Source organism: Ammospiza nelsoni, chromosome Z (genome assembly GCF_027579445.1).
Source record: "Ammospiza nelsoni isolate bAmmNel1 chromosome Z, bAmmNel1.pri, whole genome shotgun sequence".
NCBI classification, from domain to species: Eukaryota; Metazoa; Chordata; class Aves; order Passeriformes; family Passerellidae; genus Ammospiza; species Ammospiza nelsoni.
Genome location: NC_080669.1, coordinates 37864304 through 37891736, shown reverse-complemented (window position 1 = coordinate 37891736; position 27433 = coordinate 37864304). Strand labels below are relative to the sequence as shown.

At 37.0% G+C, this 27433-nt stretch overlaps 1 protein-coding gene across 2 annotated transcripts in view; it reads left to right on the top strand.

Moving 5' to 3' along the window:
* CCDC171 (coiled-coil domain containing 171) overlaps nt 1-27433 on the top strand; it is a 150475-nt gene that overhangs the window by 90434 nt on the left and 32608 nt on the right. For both annotated transcript variants that reach the window (XM_059492458.1, XM_059492457.1), the window contains exons 20-22: nt 2206-2351; nt 4983-5037; nt 17156-17287. In XM_059492458.1, the coding sequence (XP_059348441.1) occupies nt 2206-2351; nt 4983-5037; nt 17156-17287 (333 nt within the window). The remainder of the gene's footprint in view (nt 1-2205; nt 2352-4982; nt 5038-17155; nt 17288-27433) is intronic.

Here is a 27433-nt window from a genome sequence, read left to right as displayed (position 1 = left end):
TGCTTGCAATGAGTAACCTAGGTTAGTTAGCAGCTCACAGAAGATTTTGACTAGTGGGTCTTTTCACTGTTCATGGTCAGTAATGAAAGGTTTATGTTGGAGCCAACAACTCTTCTTATCCCTGCAGATGGATAGCTATAATAAAAATAAAATAAATATGCATAATGTTCCTATTATCCTGTCTTTCTCTACCATGACTGCTAGGATGCTGGGACCAAAATCCATTCAACAGCATCTGCATCAAAATTTTCTTGCATCAAAATACTAGCAGAAACTTATTAAAACCAGATTTTTCAGTCATGTGGGAAGCTGGGTTGGACCAAACATTGCTAATAGAGACCTTGTTCTGTGTATAGAGACCTTGTTCTATGTTCAAATATAGTCCATTTTTCAAAGGTGGGAATATGGGCAGGGGGTTACTTGACTTGGTTTTCAGAACTCTTTCCTCAATGTTGAAAGCAAATAGTAAACAAAATAATTGGAAGAAGATAATGCTCTTTGTTTTTGAACCAGAGATGGATCCTTTTATCCATGCTAATCCACATTTCAGTTCTTGGAAATAAAATTTCTGAAAATCTGATAATTCACAAAGTCATCTGTTTAGACAGAGATTTGATTAGCTGCCAGTGGCTTAAGGGTAGAATTTCTGAAAACAAGGCTTCTGGTTTTGAATATCCTTGTGCAGTGGATGAATGCTATCTGTGTGTTTATCTTTCCTTAGGGGAAATATATCAGTTGTTTATTGAAAATAAAGACATAAGAGTCAAAATAGAATTATTCAACCTGCAGTCATTTGAACAAGAATTATTAACATTTCTAGGTTTAGAGTTTCTTAAATAAACTTCAGGTTTTTTTCTTACAGTTGTGATTAATTTCAGCTTAGATTTTGTAAATTCCTTCACAAGTCTACAAGTGATGGTGCTGTACCTTCAAAATACATCACTGTTGAAGTACTGGTTGCCTTTTCTCTTTAGGAATGTAAGAAGAAGACTTATGCCAGTCCAGAGATGACAGTTTATTTTACAGGACTATGCAGTCCTTTGCTGTAGATTGTTATTTTATAGAAAATTTCTCTATCATAATGCTTTTTGAAATGCCTCTAACCCTTAAAGAGGTCTGAAACTTCTTCAGGTTAGTTGAGTTTCCAGCACCCTCCAAATTTTTATCGGCATTTTATATATACTGTTCTTCACACTCATCCACAGCATAGTACATCTCCATGTTCCACGGTACTCAGGACATGTACTGAGTACAAATTATGCACAGCATTTTTGGAATTCAAGCAGAAAATATACCCATAAATTTTGAAAAAAAGGTGTGTAAGACCTCAGTCTTGCAACTGTGCAGCCTTCTCTTCTGTATTTTAGGATCTATCAGGAAATATGCTATGTGTAAAAGTATGCTTATAACCACTGATTATAATTTCTTTCTAAAAAGGCAATTAACAGCTATAAGTGAAATGTAACATGTAACAAATTATGAAATCAAATTATTAATACTCCAGTCTATAAATGTATTGATTTATCCCAGCAGAAAGGACTAGAAACCAGCCAGATTCTATATTAATTAGTCCTGTGTGCTATTTTTCACCTATTGGATTAATCTGAATTGATTAAAGCATGTTGTGTTAATTCTATGCCAGAGAGAAATGTTTAGAAAATATATATACTATTTTGCATATTGGGAAACTAATTTTATAATAGTGAAAGCACCATAAAATAGATTGTACTTGATGCGCTAACAGAGAGTATGAGATTATCTATTCTACTGAAATTTCTGAACTGTGTAAAATTTTTAAATAAATGTTTCTGTGTTTATTCCCTTTCCTTGTGAATTCCTTTCTTTAATATTTATTTTAAATTAAGTTTTGTGAATATTCTGTGTTCTTTAAAACTGTACTCTTGATACTTCCTTTGCGTTTAGATCTAATATTTGTAAATTTAGTACTTGTAGCATAGTGTATGTCCCTGCTTGATAAAAAAATAATTTTATTTTATAAATATATTTGTACACAGTCAATATACTAAAAACTGGAGGGTTCTAAGTTGGTAATATTTTGGTAGAGAATTCATAAAACCTTAGTATGCAATGGTCCAAATCTACTACACAGTGTAGTCTGTTTTCCACTTTGTTTAATAGCCTATGGCATAAACTGAAGTTAATTATTTGGGCTGACAAGTAACTCTGTTTTCTGTCTGCTTGCAGAGTCTCTCCGAGGCAACGATGGAGCTGAGAAGAAGAGATCGATTTCTGCGTCAGCAAAATAGACTTCTTACCCAGCTGGAGCAGGACAAGCGTCGACTGAGCGAGAGCATCCGCGATGCAGAGAGTGCCCTCTGCACGGCAGCCAAGTGAGCCCTGGGACCTTGGGGAGATCACTTAAAACAGACAAAAGATCAATTCTCACTTTCATGCACAGGGTTTTAGCCTTAGCTAATGTAATGCTAGAAAACAAAAGTACATCTGTCTCTCTTTGAAATTCAGTGATAGACTTCGAAAAAGAAAACTCTTCAAGACACTGCACGTTATTTTTTCTGTAGTTATCCCATAATAGTGATACAAATTATTGGTCCAAAATGCATAAGCATTTTGTCTGCCAATTGCCTTACTGATTTGACAACATCTCTTCAATAGATCCTTCACATTCTGTTTGTTTAAGGAACGATTGTTTGTTCTAAAGGGGCTGAAACCCATTTTGGACCGAGGCTTATCTGTGGAATAGTATAGATATTTCTTCTGATTTCAGAGAGCTTTGGATTTAGATGTAAGCCCCATGCCTTTTTATACTATAACTTGAAGAGTGGAAGGAAATGTTCAGGGACCATTTCTGAAAGTATTGGTAGTCAAAAGCTGTTCCATTGACTTGAATGAGATTATTAATAACCTCTTAGAGTTATGTAGTCAGGTAAAATTATAAATCCTTTCAGACTTTGTTATCTATTCCTGTTACAGTAGTATGCACTTGGAATATTATTGGTCCATGGCCAAGATTTTAAAAAAGTTCAATTTAAAATTAAAATTTCTCATTATACATGGGGTAGATTTGACCTCTGAAGAAGAATAGCTTAGAAGCTTTAAGGGGCTTATGCACCAGAAAAATAATGTAATTAATATAGTTATCAGTGATATGTTTAGCAAGCTAATTAAAATGACAAATATTATTTAGTGTAAGTGTATCAAAGCAGATTATGGCCCAAAGAAGGATTTGTTCTTAAAAGCCTTCTCCTTTTCACCCTGCCCCAATCTATTTTATGCACTCCACTAAGGAGTGCATATGCACTCCACTAAGGAGTCCCTATAGCCATTCTTATATTCAGAAAAGGTTTTTTTGATGTGAAAACTTCCAACCATCATTGTTCTACCATAAGAACTCTATGTTATATTCTAACATAAACTGTTCTACTTGTTCTTCATAAAAAGTGCAAGTGTCTTTTTCTTCCTTTGGAACAAGTAAGCAAAGTAGCTAAACTGACTTTGGTCTTATCTGGAAACTCTTATTTTAATATCAATTCCATGACCAAAGTGATTGTAGGCAATGCATGGGTGTCTTTCAGTTTCTTTCCTAAATTTTTGTAGTGCTGTAAAAGACAGCAAGATGTCTAGCTTGTTCTGAGAATGGCTGACTTGATTTTCTTTAAGTAGTGGCTAGCAGTTCTTTCCACTTTCCTCCTGAGTAAGAAGCAATATCAATAAAAGTGTCTGAAACAGTAAAAAAACAGACAAAAATACAGTAGTCTTTTGGTAATTTCTCTCTGTTGTGGTTTAACCCCAGCCAGCAACCAAGTACCCTGTCAATCTAGTCCAAATAAAGGTAGGATCCTGAAAATAGAAAAGTCTATGTGACTTTATTAGGAATGTAAAAGCCACTTTTACTCTTCTGGCCACTTTCCTGTATTTTCTATTAAGACAGTATGAATCAAGAAATGAGAAAGCAGCCATCATTCCATGGGGAACAATGCCACGATTTTGACTGGAGAAAAAGAGGCTGAGGGAAGTACCTGAAAGGAGGTTGTAGTGATGTGGGGCTTGGGCTGTTCTCCCAAGTAACAAGCGATAGGACAAAGAGGAAATGGCCTCAGGTTGTGCCAAGAGAGGTTTATGTTGGATATTCAGAAAAGATCCTCTCCTGAAAGGTTGTCAAGCATTGGAACAGGCTGCCCAAGGAAGTTGTAGAGTCTGGAGGTATTTAAAAGATGTGGCCCTTGGAGACATCGTTTAGTGGTGGGCCGGGCAGTGCTGAGGAAAGGGTTGGACTCAGTGACCTTAAGGGTGTTTTCCAACCTACATCATACTGATTCTATGGATTCTGGTATTGTAAAAGCTCAAACAAAATATACACATAGGTGGCAAAATGAGAGACAGTTGTGGAATATTAAAGTGTATTAGCTTTTCTGGCATGGATTCTATTTGACTTCCTATGGTCATGCTCTCTTTTCTCCTAAGTCATATGGTATTATGCAACTTCAGTTCTATTTCTGTCAATCATGAGTTGAGGCCAAGGTTTTTCATGACAGCATAGCTGATGAGAGCTGTCTTTCTTACTGAAGTCCTAATCTACAAAAGGGCATTAGAGAATTGTTTCATTCTCCAAACCTCCCTATTGTAAAGATAGGATATTTGGCTGGACTTTTAGAAATGTAAGAGAATGTATTCTCTTCCTGCTAGATAACTCCACTCAACATGCCTTTTACATCTAAAACTCTTCAAGAAAATGATATTTGTTAATGAATATGTCCATAGCAGCAGCTAGTTTGAGGGTCCACAACAGAAACAAATTTCATATGGAAATATTCCAAATAGTACATGAACTATTGTTTAAGGTTTGCATTGGGGATATAAAAAGGAGAGACAAAAACATAATACTTTGAGTTATCAACAATTATTTGAAAAGATGTGATAGTTAAAAAGTAGCAGAAAATTAATTTCTAAATCAGATGAGTTTCAGTTCTATGATCTACCTCTTGTTTTTTGTCTTGTAATAGAGATAGAGAATTGATCATTAGTCATATGAAAGCTGTAGAAGACACCCTTCATAAGGTAAGAATTTAAAATTATTCCTCTGATTTGTATTTCTAAATCTATCAAAGCTTTACCACTGCTTTTGCTCAGGAGAGGAGTAGAAGTTGTAAGGTGGCTTCCTTTTCTTAGAGTTTATTTCCACCTTCAACTTCTTTATCTGAAAAAACTGTTCATTTTTAGTGAAGTAAAATACAATTTTATAATACACAAACTTCTTATTTCTTACTACAAAACTTAACTACAAAAATCCACTTTTCTTCCCTTAATAGCTGAGACCACTATTTCTAGTTACCAAGTGAAGACAGTTGACTATCCAAATAGCTAACAATTTTTATGGAGCTAAGTCCATGCCGTGTAAGCCAGAGGTCATTTGGTGATGTCACATGCATGTTGGCCATAAAACCATATGGCTTTCTGAATGCTACTTTAGTCTTTGATACATGATAAAACATAAGGAAAGACAGTAAGATGTAACCTGTAGTCAGAAACTTTCATGATATTTTCATGGCATTTTTTAAATTCAGTAGTAATCTTAGGTATTCTCTTTGACTTGCACAGTTTTGCTGTGGTATAGCATTATTTGAAAGTCCAACAAAGCTTGTATATTAATTATTTAGGCAAAAGGACTGTTTTAACTGTAGCTCTAGTTGTTGATTGTTTTAGAACTGTTTTTAGTCTAGAGAAAAACAAAGCAAAATAAGTGTTTTTATTACCTTGGAGTGTTAATTTCCCTTATCACATCTTGAATTCACAGCAACATGGGAATCTATTCTTCATTTTAGTTTCTGTGTTCACCAAAACTAATTTAATTTTCAGATACTTTTTTCAAGTCTTTCTTTCCTTTAATGTTCAAGAAAGTGACAGAACCTAAAACTGTGTGGTTTAGCTGCAGCAAACTGTGCTGGTAGAAACTATCTTGCTTTTTGCCCCCACCTTTTTCATACTGGCTTTCTTTAAGCATAAAAACTCATGTCATGCAGAAGGTGTTGTGTTTTGCAGTAAGAGATACATGTCCTTGGCATTCAGAATTTATTGTCCTGGATTGCAAGGTTACATTTTGGTTTTGAAAGCAATGCCATTATGTGCACAAGGATTGAAGTGTTTGGGGAAAGGCTATAGAGAAGGCCACATGCTTAGTACTGATTAACCTGATGCAGTGATTTGCTTGAGAAACAGCCATCTTTCTTCTGAAAAATTTAGTTACCATATTGTTTCTTAATTCTTGATGTACATAGTTGTTAAGCCCTTGTAGCATGTTAGTGAGTAGCAAACTAATTTATCCTTTCTGGTTTGTCAACCTAAAGAATAAGAAAACATAAGAATTAGAAATGTCAGGATGTTCCTTTCAGCAGGAACTAAAAAAATTGATTGTGAATAATTCAAAATTTGACATACTATTTCTCCTAGAAGAACAAAGGGAAATTATTGATTTTGTTTGGGAAGTATCTGAAATGTAAACCCTACATCATAATGGTAACTAATTACCTAGCATTAGTGAACATGGCTGAGGTGTAAATGATAAAGTTTACACTGTTGTTCTTAAAGGGTTTCTCACCCAGTAAAAAATCAGAACATAAGAAATGGATTATGTACTAGTAAAAGAACCATAAGCCTTTCTTTCTCCACTAGAAATTCTGGGATTTACTTTTGTTTTAAGAAAGACATCAAAAGAAAATGGGTAAAGTTCAGAATCAACTGAAGTACTACGAGTAACTGCAGCTTTACTTACAGGAGTTTGAAATTGAAGGTTTTGATATTTCTGTGTTGATGTATTCATCAGCAAATATCCACAAAATTCCACTGTATCACTTCAAGATCTGTATTATTAATTCATAATGCTAAATTTTTACCTATAGATCTCAGAGGGATTTTTCAGACATCCTTAGTAATCTTAGTTAGACTCAGGATAAGACAGTGTATTCTGATCCATTAAACTAGCCTCATTCCTCTCCATATTCTATCCCTTCAAGTATTCCAGAAGTCAACAATGTGGGTACTAGATCATCTGCCTTTGGGTATATAGGTGTGTAACATTCTGCAAACAAAAGCAGGAGAAATCGGAGCCAAGGGAAACAATCTCTGTGTGTGCTTCTAATATGCCCCTGGACCAGAGATAATTTACACCACTTTCTGCCCTGCACTATGAGTGGATGAAACATCTAGTATCATACATTTGACTTTGCCAAAAAGTGCCTGGGCATGCTTGTGCCCAGAATGATTCTTTCAAGACCATTGTGGAGCTACCTTTTTAATCTTCGTGAATATTTATGAAGCATAACCATTGAAGAACTTGAGCACTGAATATGCTAAGAGAGAAAATATTTTTAGCAACTAGTTTCCTGTCCTTCATAAATTACAAGATGTTCTTTAGAAAGTTATTTTTTGTCTTACCCTGGGTCTTGTCACATTAGCTATCTTTATCCTATGCCTGGAGCTGAATTATTTCCACAAAACTTCCTGATAATATAAGAGATCTTTCTTCATCTTATACCATCTAAATATTATGGACAAATACCTAAATGCAAAGTGAATGTTTTAACAAACTAAAAAAATCAAAACAGAATATTGCCAAGGACAAACAGAGACCTCAAGAGGATTATGGTTTGGTTCAGTTTTATTCTCAAATACTGAAGATGACCAGAAGGTAGTAGCAAAATGATAACAGAAATAAATAAAATTTTACTGAAAGAGTGATGAAAGGAAATTCCATCTACTTGAAGTTCAAACATAGAAAGTTTTCTTAAAATGTCTTCTAATAAAAAGAAAAATAATTTAAGAACATGTCTTATTTTAAAACCCATGGGCAGTCCGTTTTTAAGTATGAAAAATAAGTTATTTCTCGAAACACTTTCCTCTCAAAACGTTGTTATTTTTTGTTATAAAATAAATCCTTGTTATGCTTGCTGATAAACTGTGTTCCATTATTAATTTCCTCTTGATTTCTTAATATTCTGTTTGTATAAACAGGTAAGAGATATTAAATCTCTTCATTTCCATTACTAGATTCTTTAATGTGTAGTTAATCATCTATTAGTTATGGTAATAATGCCACTGTTGTGGGTGCAATCCTTGTATGGGCCAGTGATTTAAAAGTGGACTTCATGATCTTTGTGGGTCCCTTCCAGCTCAGAATATTCTGTGATCCTGTAATCCCATCAGAGGAAGAAATAATTTTACACTATCTCTGCTGAAATCTTCAGCTTCCCCTTGTATTGCTTCTCAGTTTGAGTGCTTTTTTGGATTAGCCTTGGCCAGCAAGCCAGATGCCCACCCAGATGGTCTCTCAGTCCTCCTCTAGAGGACAGGGGGGCAAAACAGGATGAGAAAGCTCATGTGTTGAGATCTAGACAGAGACATTGCATAGTAGTTATCATCACAGGTAAAACAGCTGACCTGGGAAAACGATTTTAATTTGTTTTTTGAAGTAGATTTGGAGAGGTAGAAACAATTTCAAAATTAGCATTACCCTGCCTTTTAATCTCAGCTTCACTTGTGACTGCTCTGCTCATCCTGTGAGGCACAGGGGTTTGCAGGCAGTCCACACCCACTCCTCTCTGCAGCTCCTACCTCCTCATGCTGTTTCCCTGCATCACTGTGGGCTCTCCATGTGGGCTGCCATCTTTCAAGAATATCTGTTTCGGCATGGACTCTCCATGGATATTAATTCCTTCAGGAACTATCCTGAAGGATTTTCTCGACCTCCTCTGGAAGGGGATCTGTCATGGAATATGGTGTGGATATGCCCCAACACAGCCCTCTCTCTGTGCTATGAGGAAATACCTAATCCAGTGCCTTAAGTGTTTCTGCTTCACTTCTTTTCTGACTTAGATATTCAGTATTTTTGTTCCCTCCTTCTCTCCCTGTGTGATGGGTTTTTCTCATTCTTAAATTCATTTTCACAGAGGGGCTGCCAGCAGAGCTGTGGGGCTTAGCTGTGACCTGTGGTGGGTCGGGAACCAGAGGTGTCTAGAACCCACTTTGTCCTGCACACATCCGTCCTCACAGAGACTGCACCTGGTACACTGCTATAGCTGCCTCCTTTTCAGCCTGCCTAAATCTCTATTCTCTACATATAGCCTGTGCTATACACCACCATGAGAAGTCATTCTAGTGAGCCACTCTTCAAAGTGACAGAAAATTTTTTGTTTTTCCTTGTACTCTTAACTATCAAAATCTTGACAAGTTTAGTCTATCATAGTCTGTCCTGGCTGCTTAGGATTTGGCTGTTTTAGCAGGTTAATCAAATACAACCTGCTCACTGTTTTTCCCAATACCAGAGTTAGCAACCTACGCATTCTGACACTTTGGGACACACCAGCACACCAGTGAGATCCCAAAGTGATCAAAGCACCTATCCAGTGTGCTCCTTTCCTTCTGGCACTTGGAGAGAAGAATTATTCTTTGTCCACTTCTGTAGTGCACTTCATTTCTGCTGATTGAAAGGTTCATATGCTAGCTAGCAGAACAACTTCCATGCAGACGTGTCAGCAGTCATGCCTTGAAATCCATCCACTGTTGTGTTTCATTGCCTCACTGTGACCCCTGTTGTCTCCTCTGAAATGCCCCTAAACTGCTTATGAGATCTGGGTCCCATGACTCTGTCATTGAAAAAAATATGAACACTGTATCATCCATCCCATAATATATTTTTTAAAATACAAAGACAGAACTATATTTCTTTATTTAATTTAATGGTTTGGGTTTTTATAATACAGCACATATAATATAGTTATATAATGCAGTTGGAGATGGGGTGAGGCCATTGAATACTTGAGAATTAGTAAGGTTGTAGCAGTAGGTTGTTATTTCTGATGTGGTCCATAGTAATCAAATGCATTTCCTTATGATGACAGTTTTATGGACTGCAAGGAATTAATTTGCAATAGGTTTAAGTCCATATACAAGTGACTACATCGGAAAAAACACTCAAGTGTAAGTGGCAATAATTGTTAGTTGCAGCAATGAGACCACAAATTGATCAGGTCCTGGAAGAAGAAAACACTTATGAGACTTAAGTTAGCTGTCCCTGTCAGACTGCAGTAGATATGACCTGACACATTCAGGTATACTGATCAGCCACATTTCTCTCAGTAAACTGGGATTTATAGTCCATCATATTATTTAGTTATCTCAATAATGATTTAAAAGCCCTCATTTTAGAGATCTCAATTCTTTTTTGCCTAACCTAACAACACTCCCAAGATGGTTTATCTGTGTGTTAGACACATTAATATTAACTGTGAAACCTGCTTTATATGTGTGCTCAAAGTCTGTCCATCACTGTGGTCCTGGGTTGTTCTCAACTGGCCCTATCACAGGCCTATTGAAACAGTGAGTATGTGTACAGGCAAAAAAATTACCAAGAAAACCCAATTAGGTTGTTAAAATTCTAAACAATTTCTGTAAGAAGTTTGCAGTAGAAAACCAGCTATTATTTCTCTGTAATAAGAAAAAAGTGCAATAAAAATATTACTTTTTCTCCTCCTGCATCTCAAATGAGCGCTTCTTAATTTCAGTGTTTGATGAATGACTTTTGTTTCCCCTCCTAGCAATCTGACTTTCTTGATCCGTGTTCCTAAAGATCAGTTGTGCAGGACATACAGGTGTTAGCACAGCTGGCTTGCTGATGACAACCCTGTCCATATAGCTGTCTAGTGTGTCATCACTCATATTGTTCAGTGTCATTCTGACCTAGCCAAGCTAAAAATGGTACTCCAGCTCAAGAGGGATTTAAAAACCTTCACAAAGTAAAGATAAGACATTATCGAATGTCATATCCATGTGCTTAACTGTTTTCAGTTTGGATGTATCTAAGTAACTAATTTCAGGATATATTTGTTTCTATATTTTGGTTTTCTTTGTTGGTTTTAAGGTGATTTTTTTGATTTTATTTTGGGTAGATTGTTTGTTTGGGTTTTTTTTTTTGTAGGTGGAGGTGGGTTTTTTGGATTTTTGTTTGTTTGTTTGTTTTGGGTTTTTTAAAAGGCTGAATACTTATATATAATTTGCCTTCAGTAAAGAGAAATCCTTGTTTTGAGAATTGTGGAATTATTGACTACATTAATGGTTATTTTCTCCCGACATAGGTTCATTTTCAGCCCAAGGTCACTGAAACCTTTTCATAGGGGATGTATTGTAGTGCACATCTTGCAGCTATAGAGAAGCTTAGGTGCCGTGGTCAACATTTGCAAAAAACCAACTGTGGATCAAATTAATATCTTATTCAACTGACCATGCAGTGTGTGTATGTAGTAATATCAGAAAGCTTGAATTAATCTGATAGGTAAGTCTCGGATGGTAGTCTGCTCTGCAAATTAATTTCCATAATCTTGACTAGTCCTGAAGGGAAGAAAAAAAAGAAAAAAAAAATGTCAAGCACACCCAAAACATCAGTTTTATGAGATATATCTCCTTTACACAAACACTGTTATTCAGTAATTAATGCTCTCTTAGAAAGCACCTGTGAAATGGCTTGTTTTGTAATTAAATACAAATTTGTATGGCAGTAATCAGAAAGCACAGTCACTGAATCAGTATGCTAATACAGAGATTTTCAGTAGTTATTCTATTGAGGTAAATATTCGGTATAACTAATTGCGATAATGTATGACCACCTACAGTAAGGTATATCAAAATGCTATTTAAACCTCCACTATCAACAGAAGTCAGACCCCTGGACTTGAGGACATATTTCTTTTGATGAATGAATGTGCAATGATCTGATGGCTTTTAATGATGACTCAAACCTAACTGTGATGGCCATGTAACAAGTATCCATTAAACTGTTTCCCCTTCTGTCCTATAAGACACTCTTGTCTGAGCAAAATATATTGTGATTTGGTGTAGTTTGGTTTTTATCCCTCTCGGGGAAAAAAAAAATAAAGGTTTGATGCGGTGTTTTTGCAGTTCAATTGACAAATTTGGTTCCAAATACCATCCCGCACCTCATTGTCTCTCTAATTGTGTCTATAATTTCCCAGTTTTTAGGTGCTTGATTTAAAGTGCCTTCAGTTTAAGATACGCAGTCTTGTCACAGACTTGTCACAGGCAATCTTTTGACTTCTGGAGTGATCCTTGGTTGCTGAAACATCCTGATGGAAAATATTGTATCTGAAATTATATAGGCCCTCATTCGATAAGATGAATATACACTTTTTGTAGTAATTTCCTTACTTTCAGAGCAGGCTCAGACTGGTATTAACAGCAACCAATATTAACAGATTTACTCTATGATCTGACAGGGTGCTGTGGGAGGTACTTCTTTGGATATTACTTGTGCCAAATCCTGCAGCAAATAATTTGGGGTCTGTATTCCATTAAATGGATCACACTTAGATTGATCACTTTTTTAGGTTTTCTAGAGAGCCCCAAATATTAGAATGTATCCTGAGGAAAATAATCTGTATCAGCAACTTACTTGAAGAACTACTGTTATCAAGACTATTCAGTATTATTGTTGGGGGAACTTCTTCCTGTATATTAATTTATATTTTTAATATGGGGTAAGAAAACTTTAGCTACTCATATTAAATGTGAAAAAAAAAGAAGTGTTCATGAAGGTTTAATTCTATCCAACAATGTATAAAATATTATTCTTCTTAGTTCTATAATCATTTGTATAACACTATAACAAATACTTGCCCATTCAAAGCGGTTACTATGTAACTTATTTCTGTTAAAATGCTTCCCTTGGCAAAGGACTGTGAGTACGTGTGCATGTTTTAAACCTGTGTAATATGGCCCCCCTCAACATGCTGCCCTGGAGGTACGGACACTATGCAGCTAAATCAGACACAGACTTGCAAGACTGTGGTTAAGACTAAGATTTGCATTCAAACTGCTTTGTTTTACTTAAAAAGTTCCAAACTCATTTTTATCTGTTGTATGTCACATGCAGAGCACATAGCAGTGTGGTAGAAACCATTTTGCTTGTAATCTTAGAATGATCTCTGTTTTTGCAGTTGTATCAGCAATATGGTGATCTTAGACAAACAGATTAAATCACTATTTTCCATTTGCTTATCACCAAATCACAGTAGATCTTGTTCTGCTCTTTAAATTGCAGATAATATGCTATTTAAAAAGTAGTAGAAAAGAAAAATAAGTGTAAAAATAAGTATTTATAATGTAGAGTTAGTGAACTTTGAAATTATAAAATATTCTCATATATAGCTTACATTGTGAAGTTTATATCCATAAATTATTTTATTTTATTTTCACCATAAGAAAGCATTGAATTAGGAACAAAATAAAAACTAAAATCTTGGGTTTGTTGTACCAGTCAGATAGCAACTGGGAAAAAACATTAGGAAGGCTGAGCACATTCTAATACCATTTACAACTTCCCAGCATTTAGTATCATGTCTCTATTGGCATAACTGGATATACCACATCAAAATGTGCACAGAAAAACCAATGTAAGCACCAGAGTGGACTGCAGACAAAACTACTATTATCTAGAGCAGCAGAAAATTTTAAAGTTCATTTTTGGACATGTAGAATTAGCCCATCAAATTCTACACCTTGGCTCAGTCAATAACGTAACTTCAGTTTATTATTCAGTTTCAGCTTTGATCTGAATTAATGAGTACTTTATTGATTTTAAATTGAGTGGCTATAGTGTTGTCTTCTTTGTTGCTCTCCTAATTAATTAAAAAGTTAAACACTGTCATAAGTCACTCTTCTTCTTTATTTTAAAATGCTATGAGTATTGTAGTAGAGGTTGGATTTGTGATTTTGCCTGTTTTCATATAGTATTTATATATGTCTAAACTGAAAAATGTAATGATCATATTTAGAAGCATGCTGTCACGATACTTAACTATACTCTGTATAAAATCACTCTTGAAACTTTTCCCAATCTCAGATAAAATTATGTTTACGAAAATCAGAAATGAACAATGGATAATCACTAACAATGGATAAATATAAATTTATATAATTTTAGAATATAGGGAAGTGAAACTGGTTTTAGACATTTTTCATCATTGCAATAAGCCTGATTAGCTGATTAGATGTTTTAGATTTTAACATAAAGCTCTCTAGCCTCAGGGGACCTTTCGGACAAAATGGTCTTGCTTTAGAGTTCATATGTAAGAAAAAAAAAAGTCATTAAATACAAAAAAGCTCTAAAAATTTCATTTTAAATTAGCTGCATAGGATTGTTCTTTTGCCTGTTGAGCTTCCAAAAATACCCTCTTTTAAAAAAGAAATTAAATTACCCATTTTATCTTTGCCTCATAGTTCTGTAATGTAAGTTTATATGTGAGTACTGTTTTTACTGCTTTAGAAAATGAGGAAATAAATACAATTTCCCAATTCCTGTTGTTTCTTTCTGGATCTCAAAAAGCCAATAGACAGAAGTTATTAAATTAGTTTTTTACTAAGATTTCATACAGATCTGGTCTCTCCAACATGAGTCCATGCAGGCATGACCATTATTGCTTTCCAGTCCTTGAATAGGTAGGCAGCTTGGAATGTTTTCACTTCTAGTGAAACAGTATAGTATATTTGTACAGCATACACCCAGTCTTTTGTTCTTACAATTTTCCTGACCCTCATGAGGATTTTGCAAAAGGAAAAGTTTGTATTCATTTTCAGTTTCTCGGTATGCATACTGATAATGAGATGTACTCTCTGCAATCTAAGTACTTACAAACACAAAAAAGTATTTGGTTTGTTTTTTAATTGTGAATCCTCATATCAAAATTTTTTAATATTCTCTTTAAGAAGCATACTTTTCTGATGCAGTGGTATTAATGGCATTTGTACACCACAATGCAGCCATTTTAAAAATGGGGTTTGTATTTTATTGTTCAGTGAGTGTCAGACCCCAATACTGAAATAGAGAGTTTGAAACTAATAGGGTTAAAAGGACTTCTACTGTCTGTATTGTGTATATATTATACCTACATTGCTTATACATTGTTTTTTTCCCCCTAGTATTAGCAATCTGCTTTTGTACTTTGACATAGGGATTTCCCTTGTGAATTTTGTCACAGAAAAAAGAGAATCATCAATATCGCAGTTAAACTTGACTTTCAAAGCTAATAGTATCTCATTTGGGGGCTGAAATTTAATAAATTTTCTTTGATTCTGTTTGAGTTTTTAAACATCAAACAATGAATTGGCCAGGGTGCAGTAAAATATTTAGATCTATTGACTACGGTTCAGAAGGGTAGAAGGCAAAACACTGGTGGTTTGATGTTGATAAATTCTTAGTACCTTAATCCACATTAATGTTTTCTTTTATCTGTGTGCATACTGGCAGCAAAGACACTGAAAAGTTGCTGTGTATATAAGCTATAAAAATGTAAATCAGGTGTGTGTGTGTGGTGTGTGTGTGTGTGTGCATGTGTGTGTATTTAAAGCAATGTATTTTGTTATCTTCAGCAAGGTTAACATCTGACCAGAATTACACATGCTGACAGAACACTCTAGAGAGTGTGTTTGTTCCACAGGACTGTGTATCCTGAACCTAGTGCACTATGTGTGCAAAAAATGTGTAGAGGACCTTTCCTGTTATAAAAATTGCATCATAGTGCATATGTTTGGCAGCCACAGGTATTGACAGGAATTCTTTAGGTCAACTTGGGAAATGTAGGGCTCCCTATTCCCACAGAACAGAGGAACGAATAAAATAAAATCTCTTCTTCTTTGTATCAGTAGATTTGCACATGCTTCTTTCAATCAGAGCAGATTTCAAAGGCTCTGCTATTATTTGAAATCTGTTCACTCATAATCAAGATTTTACAAGAATCTAATTTTGTAAGTGGTTACAGAAAAGTAATCTGGGATTTAAATGAATAGATTTATGTTTTAATTCATGTTCAGTGCATTCTTGTGGGCAAGGCAGCCTCTAAAAAACCCTGACATTTATTAAAATAGTACTTAGTAAATGGTATATCTGTTGATTTATATGTATTTAGAATATATCCAGTATATGTTTTAGAATATATTTAGTGTATGTTTTAGTATTAGACTGTGTATTAGGTCATTAGAACAGTAAATTTTTTTTTTTTTGCAGTACTCACTATTGCTACTCAACAGATGTAGTGTATGCCAAATGAATGGATTTAATCTATTCGTTTGTACTAACATATATTTGTATGTGTGCCTATCCGTCTGTATTAGACTATAATCTGACTACTGGCATCTCCAGGAGGCGGACGTTGTAAATTTTGTACTAAATAGAATGAAAATTGGGTGTGTGGCATCATTTGGCGTGTGAGCATAAGTGGTGTGGCCGCGGAAGGCGCGCGTTCAATCCGCGCGGCGGCGGGTCCGCGCTGGCAGACGGACGCACGGACATGTCGCGATGGGCCCGGCAGCGCGGCGCTCCCTGCCCGGAGCGCTCCGGCGTTCCCGCCGCGCCGGGCCCGAGGACAAAAGCGCGGGCGGCGCTGCCGCGCGCGGCCGGCAGGTGGCACTGCGACACCAACGGCGCGCGCCGCCAGGGGCGGCCTGCGCTTTGTGCCGAGCCGGGGAACCGCGCCAAAGGCATGGAGCCCGCGCAGGGCCCGAGTGCCTCCCGCACCCAGCCCGCAAAAAGCAGCGGCTCTTTCTTCCTCCCGCTCCCCACCCCCTCCCCCCCTTATTAATTGGAAAGCTGCAGGTTAGTTCGTTTTGCTTTATTTGTGGATTATTCATTTAATTTTGACTTTTGACTGAGTTGTTTCCAAATGAACCTTATTCTGGAGGATTAATACCAGAGACAGAACTCACATGCCAGCTTCTCATTGATGTGATCACATGAACTTTTTAATTTCACAGCTCATATTTGCTTAAGTTAGAAGTACAATTGCAGTACAACAGTACAATTACTGTTTCTTTTCTTACGAGGTTTTTGCAGGCGACAGATCTGTGAAATATATACGCCAGCTGGGCTACAGAACCCTTGGTGTCTTTTCTTCTCATTTCAGACCAGGGGAAGATGCTTTTTCTTCTTAACATTCTCTCCCAGCACTCTGAATTAGAGATTTATTTGCAACGAAAAATCAATTAGTCCTAAATTTATTCATGGATTTCAGGTCCAGCGATCAATGCAAGTCCACTCAGTGGGCTCAAGGGGACCCAGTTCATCCCAGTTAATGTGTCTGAAGGGGAATTACCATTGATGCTGTTTTTTTCCCTTCAGGTCAGAGATCAGGCCTTGCTGCTGTGTACTGCAGCAGCTACGAATGACTTCACCCTGGAGCTACCCAAACTGCACCTGGAGACCTTTTCAGAGGAAGGGCTGAAGGGCAGGCCAGAGGCTGCAGCATTTCAGGTTAGAGTCTAAAATAATCCTGTTTCTTGTTTTCATTTTTGCAACTGAGAACAAGAAGCTAGACTGCTCTGAATGTGTGGAGAAGAAAATGCTTCAAAACTAATGTAGTCAACAGTTGAAAGAGAAGTAATTTTCATATATACTGTTGGATATGGTATTTCAGAGATGATGTGAACTTTTTATTTGGCTGATATAATGTTAAATAACTGACAGGGATATGACCATGGAAAACCACAAATTCTGTATTTGAAAATTAATATCACTCTATCCCACCCCCCTTTCTCTGCTTAATTTAAGCAAGACAAGTAGAAATTAAAAACCAGGGAGGGGAGGCAAGGTTTTATGCTGCTACTTGGTCATTATCAGATTTTTTCATATTTCAGTGTTAGAATTAACAGTGATCTTTAGCACTCATCATTTAGAAGAAACTTCTATTTGGAATACTTTAGTACAGGAGATGTTTTGTTTATGTAGGTTTAAATATTTATGTGTTTCAAAATACTAATTTTATTAGGAGGAAACTGGGGAAAAGAAGAGAAATTAACTAAAAATTTACACATCTTCAGATGTAAAAATGGATTCTGGGCAATGCCTCCTTATTGTTTCTAAGTTTGTTATGTCTTCTCTACAAACTATGCCTTAGTCTTTATAGCTGTGCAGAATACGTTATTGTTAAAAACAGAATATTTCGTTTTCCCAGTGAGAGAACAAAAGGCAGAGTGACTACATATTTCTTTTGTTGTGTTCTTCTATCTAAATCAGAGAGAGTAAAGGTAGTCAAGTAAAGTGCACAGATATTAGGAAATGAAAATGTTGCATAATGTGTATACTTTTCTGTAGTAACCTTTAAAATTTTTTGTAGATTTTCAGTTCTAGATGCAGTATATAATTTCAGGAACAGCATCACAAAACCAAACATTCAAGAAGGGCTAAACTGGAAATTTTTCACTGTTGCCTTTTTGCATGCATTTCTTTCAATACAAAAAATATTTAAGTTATGTGTGTATTATCATGTTTCCATAATAAAGTAATAATATGCAACTGCATGAGATTCCTGTGCACCTTAGGAAGCATAGCTGTACATCTCTGGCGGAGGGTAGGTTGCAAATGCTTCCCCATACAGTGATGATCACTTTTAAAGCTGCACAAAAAGCTCCACAGGTGCATCTTTAAGAAGCTGTCACAGAAATCACCAGCTTTTAAATACCACTCTTCTAATTTAGATGCCTGTTTGGTGATACCTGCTTCTTTTTTTTTTTTGTCTCATCCCAACTTCCATACTTTTTTGACCTTCCAGTGATTGCAGAAGCATTTCCAAGATAGCCTATTCTGTCATTATTTCTAAGAATAGAGACAGAAGTATAAAAACTGCATTTCTCATTTGAACAGAGTACTTGTGCTATAGCTCACCCATAGTAATGCATGTGCTGCACGAGTAGTGCAGTGATGTAAACCTACTTTTTGTTTACCTGACAGCTTCAGTTACACTTGGTTACTTTGTGCATACACAAACGGCTCCAATTGTTCAGTTTGTATTACTGTGAGGTTCCTTTCCTCCTTCCCTTTCTCCTTTTCCCTTTTGCTTCTCTTCCTCTTCTCTCCCTATCTCTAGTTACATAGTGCCTTTTTTATAACTTTCTAAGCACACTGTAAAGATTTTCTTATGAAATTTTCCTTTTGTAGCTGGGCGTCGGCTAATTGATGTTAATTCCATGCAAAACTACATTAAGAGCAATCCTGTAATTTTGAATGAAGTAAACTGTGAGAAATTACTTTATGGACACTTCTCTTTAGAACCAGTGGAATTGTTTGCCTGCATGTTCTCTAGAACTGCCATAGTTAGTCTGTGGTAAGTAGGACTCAGTTAAAGGCCTTATTATCTACAAGTGTTAGACATCAGGAGTTTTTTCCCAAGTTTAAGTTTATTGGTATTTGATAGTATATTTTTTTAATTGCATGAAAAATTAAGATCTTAAATTTGACAGTGTGATAGGAATGAAGCACTGGCTATTGGAACTGTTGCATACTGACAGAACATGACATTGTCCTATTTTTATTATTCATGCATCCAGTTTGTAGTAGGTGATTGAGATCAATAATTAATTATATATCCATTGGTCTGAATGTATCACTTCTTCATTGTATGGAAGTGGCATGTATCTTTTAAAAAATAGTACCCTCTAGTTTCAGCCTTAAGGTAATGAAATAAAATATTTGGAGACACCATTCTGTATATCTTCTCCAAAGCCTGCACTTCATGGAATGGCTCTTAAATTGCAAAGTTACGTAGTTGAAATGTTAAGTTATTCAACAAGCATATCCTTGCACTAAGCATCTTCTAAAGCCCCATGCACGTAGTGAAAGTATGACTTAATTTGTAGGCATTTGTTAAATTCTTGAGGACTGCAGAAGAATTACTATAGTAGTTTGAAAATGTCACTTCAGTTGGATAAAAAATGAAAAAGGTGTAATATCTCTAAGATTAAAATATGATTGCTATAGCTTTGAAAAAGTCTCACCTGATATTTAATTGCTGGGAAGAAATTTATGTCACAAAATTGTGCTATTTTGTTATTTAAGTTTGAAAGTTGAAAATTATCTATTGTTTTCAAGCACCTGTAACACAGTGAACGCAGCATTTAAAGTGTGCTGTTCTGGCCATGCCCTGATGTTCCTACTGGAGAGAAAAAGTGGAGCCATATGTGATGCCTCCTATGAATACAGGATATAGGGTTCAGCAGGCAACTAAAATGGTATTGCTAATTCTGGTAGTCATGCTTGGCAGATGACTATTTAAATTAATCAGTAGAGGTTATCAGCTCTTTAGGAAATACACAATTCAATTGGGTTACATCTTTAAAATGGGAATAAAGTTAATTAATAATCTTAACTCTCTTCTTTTTTGGCTCACAGAAGAAGTGGGCATTCAGAAAAATAATTCTGAATTGTCTCAACTACTTTTACATCGAAAATGTAATTGATACTAATGCCAAGCATTATTACCTAAAGACAATTCATAAATCCCCCAAATAAATCCAATGGGATTTAAATGTCTATGTATAAGTAATTAAGTTTACGTTTCTTCTGTTTGGAGAGGTAGACACACAAGGGTAGAAACTGGTACGAAAGAAACTTCTTGAAGCAAATTTAGGTACTTCAGACACATATGTTAATGTTGCGTTTTAAAGGAATTATAGTTGATTTCTGCTAAAATGACTTCTAAATATTTATCAGCATGATCCAACCTATCTGAAGACATGACTTCAGATACTAGTTGAACACAGAAAAAAACTGGGAAAAGGATCTGGGAGTGCTGGTTGACAGTGGCTTCATACAAGCCAGCAGTGCCCAGGTGGCCAAGAAGGCCAATGGCATCCTGGCCTGGATCAGCAACAGTGTGGCCAGCAGGGCCAGGGCAGGGATTGTCCCCCTGTACTCAGCACTGGTGGAGGCCACATCTCAAGTGCTGTGTCCAGATCTGGGCCCCTCCCTCACTCACTACCGGACAGACATTGGGAGGCTGGAGTATGTCCAGAGAAGGGCAACAGAGCTGGAGAAGGGTCTGGAGCACAACTCCTGTGAGGAGTAGCTGAAGGAGCTGGTGTTGTGTAGCTTGGGAGAAGGGAGGCTCAGAGGATTCCTGTCCTGATTTAAAGGACAGCTGTCTGTCAAGGAAGGTGGGAAACTCCCTTTGAATGGAAAATCTAACCCCGTTCCCTCCAAATTATTACAACTTTGAAATTACGGGGCTTTCAGGCGAAGATATAGGGAAAGGAATAACAGTTCTTTATTACGGTATGTGTGTGTGTATAACAAGACAAACCAGCAGCTCGGCGCTGACAGAAGCAGAGCCCAAAGCCGCTCCCGGCCCTCTCTGGGCCGCAGGCGCCTTCCCCGCCGGTGCAGTTCCGCCCGCAGCCGGCAGGGGCGCTGCTGGCTCCCGGCGGGCAGGGCGGGTGCGGGGACTCCCCGCGGCTGCAGGGGGCGCTGTGCGCGAGCCCGGCCGCTCCCCTCATGTGGGCAATGGCGGACAGGCCGGCAGAACGGGGCTTCCTTTACAAACCCCAGTGGCAGCCGAGCCTAGTGCCCCTCTGGATGGCAAAACGAACTGCAGCAGACCCTCAGAGCAGCCAGCTGGTACAGCAGAGGCAGCCAGTGGCCACACGTAGAGTGGCCACCAAAGACTCCAAAACAAAGACTCCAGAGCCGTGGCAGGAGCTGCAGAAGCCCTGGTGAACATGGAGTATCAGGTTAAGGTGCAGCAAAAAACCCAAAGCAGTGGCAGAAAACAGCAGAGCTGGGCAGCATCAGAAAACAGCAGGGATGGGGAGGGGCAGGCAGGTTGCTGCAGGCAGCTGCTACAAGCCTCCAGGAAAGTCTCCCTCCAGGAAATGATTGGGTCCCCTTCCCAGTGAGGTCGGATGTTAGAAAGCTCCCAGTTCAACAGTTGCTCTTGTAAGTGGACCCTCACCCATGAAAAGGAGATGTAGTGAAAGACAAAAGGTCTGCAGAGGCAGCGAATCCTCTGGCCTAACAGCCCGGCACAGAAATTGTACGCTCAGGAGGGAGAGAGTGGGAGCGAGGCAGGGGCCCAGCCCCTCACCCCCAGCCAAAATCTCGTGGTCTCTCTGCACTTCCCAAGAGAGACCCCCTCAGCCAAGAGACAGCAGCAAACTGCACCCTTCCCTCTCCTCTTCCTCCCAGCCACATCCTTTGTCTCTTAACTATTCTCATTAACATCTCATAGGCAACAAATGGCAGACAATTTCATGAGAGAAATAAAAAAAACCAAAAAGTCCTAACCTCCAGCAACTCATTGCTCTCCACAGCTACCTGAAAGGAAGTTATAGTCAGGTTGTAGTCAGTCTCTTCTCCCAGGCAACTAGCAACAGGACAAGAGGATATAGGCTCCAGCTGTGCCTGTGGAGTTTCATGTTGGACATCAGAAAGGTGGTAAGGCATTGGAATGGACTTACCAGGAATATGGTAGAATTATCATCTTTGGAGGCGTTCAAGGAACAGCTGGATGTGGGTCTTGGTTTGTTGGTGTGGTGGTGTTCAGTCAAGGGTTGATGATCTTGGAGGCCTTTTCCAGCAATAACAATTCTGTGATTCTCTTCTCCAGGTTGGGTTTGAGATGGTTAAGTTTTCACTTTGTCTTGCCTCTGTTTTTGTCTGTCTCTGCCACCCGCTCTCTGCTGCCTGTCTGTGTGTCCTCTCTGCACGCTCCCCACTGCACGCATGCGCTCCTGGCTATGCACTTGCTGCTGTGTGCGCACTGACCACATGCACCCACTCTTGCTTTCCCTCTCCCTGCATGCCTGCTCTCTCTGCACTGCGGATTCTGGAGCTTTCCTTCAGTCAGTCTCTATGTGCTACACTGCCTGGGCCTGCCTCTCTCTTCTGCTTCCTGTGCCTCTTTCCCGCTCTGTCTTCCTTGCTCTGAATCAGTCTTTCTGTCCCTCCTGTCCCTCTGCCTCTCCCTTCCACCTGCCCTGTCTTGCTCCCTCTATTTTCAGCATGTATCCATCCGTTCGTGCAGGTTTAGGAAGTCAACCTGGGATTTACATGTACTTCTTTGCCATTCTTAGGTGTTTTGAGGTCATTTAAAATAAAAAGTGCAGTAATAAAATGAAGGCTTATAGTTTTAGAAGTAATACAGTCAAGTACTGACATATATTCAGTGTTAGCATTAATCACTATAAATTTACGAAGAAGTAGGTTTTTTCCATTTATGCATTCATGCATGATTTAGTCATGCATTATATAATTGTGCTGTAGGTCCACTTTTTCTAATTAATTGGACAAACATAAATGTAGTTTTAGGAGCTTCCTAATTTGTATTTATTTTCACTTGTTTATTAATTTTAGATTTATGCTTGATAGATTAGATGGTGAAAGATATGCATAATTCTGCTGATAATTTTCCTCCAAATAATAAACACTTTCTCATTTGTGTGTTCACTTGTCAATAAAAAAGTTCTTACCAAATTGAGGAAGCAAGTGATTTCAAAGGTAACATTATAATTCTGTCATCAGATCTTATCCTGTGCATAGGGCTTGTCTTTCAAACATAAATCAATTCTGGTAAGAGGATTTAATGAGCTGAATTAATCGTAGAGCAGCTGCTTAAAAACAATATTACTAGTATTTTAAATCTTGTACTTTTGTTTTAAATTTTTTTTTCTTTTATTAACATGGCTGTTAAAAAGAAAATTATCTTAATACTTCAGAAAGAAGAAATGGTTTCTAGAGTCTTAAAGATGCATCATGCACACTCTTGTAGTGTTTTATTTTTACTTACATTTATTACTTTTAATTTTACACTGTTTCACCAGAGAAGGAACTATCAATTGAATTACAGAGGCCAAAATGCTGCCTCCTCTGGTATCACATTGCTGTTTCTTGTCAAGTAAAACTGGGTCTTCATTGTCCAGGAGTTTAGCAGCTGCTATCAGCTGGGCTGCCCTCCCATCTCCAAAAGGACTAATTTTTTCTTTTGCTTGCCAAAAGGACTACTCTCATACCTAGTGTCAAAATGTGGTGCTTCTGGACTGACCACAAGGCTGTCTAAAATACACTGTTGAAAGAGAAAAGTGATTCTTTATTATGCTCCTTTACACTTTCATTTTGAGTTGAAGTACTCATAAATAAGTAAATGTTTCAAAAGCATTAGAGTGGGGCCACACTTTTTGCAAACCTAACCTATTGCTATCATCAATCTAGGAAAATAAAGTTGGTGTAGGACTTTAGCAATGATTGACATCCAAGTAAAGTCTGAATAACCAGGCTGAAGAGATGTAAAGTGGAGAACTCTAATTTAATCTTCATGAAAGAGTTCAGCTGGTATTTGGGGTCATGTCTCCAGATATGTTGTATCATGCTGCTAAATATTTGGAAGCCATTTTACCATAATTCTGTATAATTAGTTTAAAACATAAGAATAATGTATATTAGGAAAATATTGTTTAATATGCTAAAAAATGAGATCTCTTCTAACTGCCAGTGATGTTGGAAATTTGCCTTCTATAATTTGAATTTCACACTGTTTCTCCATTCCACCACTTAACTGCTCAGCTTCCTTTCCTCTTCACAGCATTTCTGTTAGCAGTCTTTTTTTCCTCTCCCATACAGGCCCTCTCTCCTTCCCTTTTTTCTCTGCTCCTTACCATTAGCCTCTTTCCCTCACTTTTTCAGTCACCCTAGCACTTCTTTATTTCTTCAGTTGCCTTTCTTCATCCTACTAAATTAGGACAGATTATATGAAGAACCTTCTCAGAGGGTGTTGTAGTTAGCTGGAACACTCTTGCACTCCAGCCCTGCTAAGTTTTGGCCTTAGGGACCATAAATATCAAAGTCAGTGTCTGTAATCACCAATTAATCAATTACTGAAAACTCTCTTTGTGCCTGTGACAGTACTAACTCTTGTCCAGCCCCTTTTGTAAGCACTATCAGTTTTGTAAAAACTTTGCAGCTAAGATGATGATTTTCATTATTATCTTGAATGCCAAAGTTAGTATATAATCATTTAGCCTTTCAGTAACCTCTCAATGGAAGTTTTACTTTTTTGGCCTTATCAAGCAATCATGTCACTATCTGTCTTTGTCAACTTAGACTCTTTCATGTATTTATATCTGTTGCATGTGGGTGATGTCTTAGAAATTACCTGTGCTAATATGCAAAAAAGCTCTTTAAGAACTGTGTAAAATACAATCTTAATTAACTAAGTTTATTTATTTAGTTTTGCTTCTGCTTGTAATCCTGAATTTTTTTTTTCACCTGGCTACCAGGTTGCTGCATGTTTTAGCAGGAGGCATCTTTCCTGTTTACTAGTCAATGTCCTTTCATGAGAAAAATTACTCTAGAGTCATGGTGATCCCAATATGTATCCAAAGCTGCCTCAGTCAATAAGAGCAGACTCCTAATAGCTGTAATTGAAAAATAAAGCATCATTTTATCACAGATGATATCAAATATAGTTCTCATAACACCTTGTTAGGCAGATATTTTTACTTCAGAAATCCTGTCTTTCAGAACTGCATGTGTTTGTCTGTGCACAGCATCTTCAGAAAAGGAGTAGTTTTCACAGATAGCAACAGTGTAAATTTGACTCATTTTTAGAGAGTGTGTACTGTGTACTATTGCGATGCAGACAAGTCCATTAAGAAGCATAGATATTTAATTGTTGGTAATCATGTGGGTTACAAATTAAATTCATGAAGTGAAGACCATGAATGATTGGAATTGTCTGGAGTCTTACATTTTTTGTACAGGGTCTTTTAATTTCAAAAACTAAAAAAATGCTGAGCAAGTGAGCCTAAACAATACAACTTAATAAGACAATAGACTATATTACACAAATGTTTAAGTAACAGAAACAGAATCAGACTATTTTCTATTCTTACATTAAAAAAAACCTTCTTGCTGAAATGCTGAGACTTGTTTAGTCTTTTTTTTTGCTTAACTGCTTAGTAGTCCATTATTATGAAACATGTCTTCTTGTTATTCTTATCAATTGTTTACAGAGGAAGAAGAAATTATTAAATATTACACTGTATTAGTACAAGAATTTCGTAATGGAATCACAGGAGAAATTGCTGCCCAGATACTGTATTTTGTTGGACCTTGTAGTTAAAGACCTGGGAGAGGAAGGGTTATCCACAACTTGAGTGAGTTTATTATGGCTTAGTGATTTGCTGATTGATTTCATTTGCTGTCAGTTAAGGCTCTCTTAATGTCAAGCTTTCTTTGCATAATGCCTTGAAATAAAGACTGATGAAGATTTTTCAGATTGATGCTGCTTATATAAACTGACCGTGATTTGCCCTTCTGCATGACAATATAAGTGACAGCAGTTAGACAAAAATATAGTAGTGAATATGCAACTTAAGGATTATACAGTAAATCTTTCAGAATATAAAACTTGGCATAAAAAAAAAGGTTGTTCTCTTATTACCACATTTATCATGTATTGGAGAAGTAGAGTGGGGTAGCAATACAACTGAGGTAAAATTTGAAGACAGTAAGTTTTGAAAGGATTGAAAGTTAAACTGTTTTGTTTTACCAGATCCTAACAATTGGTCACGAATTAATTTTGGTGGGGGGTTTTGCTGAGAATTTTGGTGGTGTTTTGTTGTTAGTGGTTTTTTGGGGGTTTTTTTTGGTAGAAAGGGTTGTATAAATTTTGGCTTATATATCCACATATGTTATTACCTGCAAATTTTATTTTTTACATTATTATTTTGCAGTAATCATAACGAGTTATTTTGAAGCTGCTGTCTTGATTTTTCATTTACTGAATTGATTGCTTGTCTAGTGACATGTGTTGGTAGTATCCTAGGATCACAAACTCCAACATTATATTGGACTGTGAAAAACACAAATGCTTGGATTTGTAACATCTGTGCTATAGGTGGCCAGGACTGATGTGTTTTAAATAAGGCACTCAGTACTTGTCCATTGCAGTACCCAATTTCATTATATGATTTTAGAACTCTCCCTTCATTATGGTCTTGTCTCTCATCTTTGAACTCTCCCTGTTAAATGCAAAAGGTGGTAAGAAATTAGTGGGTGAGGAGGGAATGGAGACAGCTGGAGAGTGCTCTAATTAATGGAAATAAGCTGAATGTGTAACTGTTGTGTAAATCTGAATAATAAGGATACACAGACTGCATGTTGGCAAGTTTATATGTAAAGGATTGGATCTTCTATGTCTTTTAAGAAGATAATATCCATGGAATGACAAAATTTTGTTTATCCTCCTGGAACTTTGATAAAACTTGAGATTCCTCTGGATTGCTTCAACATCAGGATTTTTTTGGTAAAAGAGCAGTTCTAAACTAAAGATTGGGAGAGAAGAATAATCCCTACCACCTGTGTGGACAAATTCATGATGTACATTTAATGCCTGAGGACTATTTTAGTTCTAATTTCTCTCTGTTAAGCGGCAGATTGTTTGTTCTTTTCCACTACCAGCACCCATTGGTGGATCCCCCTCTTTCTCTTCACCTTAACTGAAAAATACTAAAGGGAGAGACCTGCCATTGACACAGTGTATAGTGCTAGACTTTCCCTCCATCCAGTTTTCCAGTCTCAGATATTTTTGGTTTTTGGTTAATAGTGTGCAAGCAAAAAGTTACAAGTTGA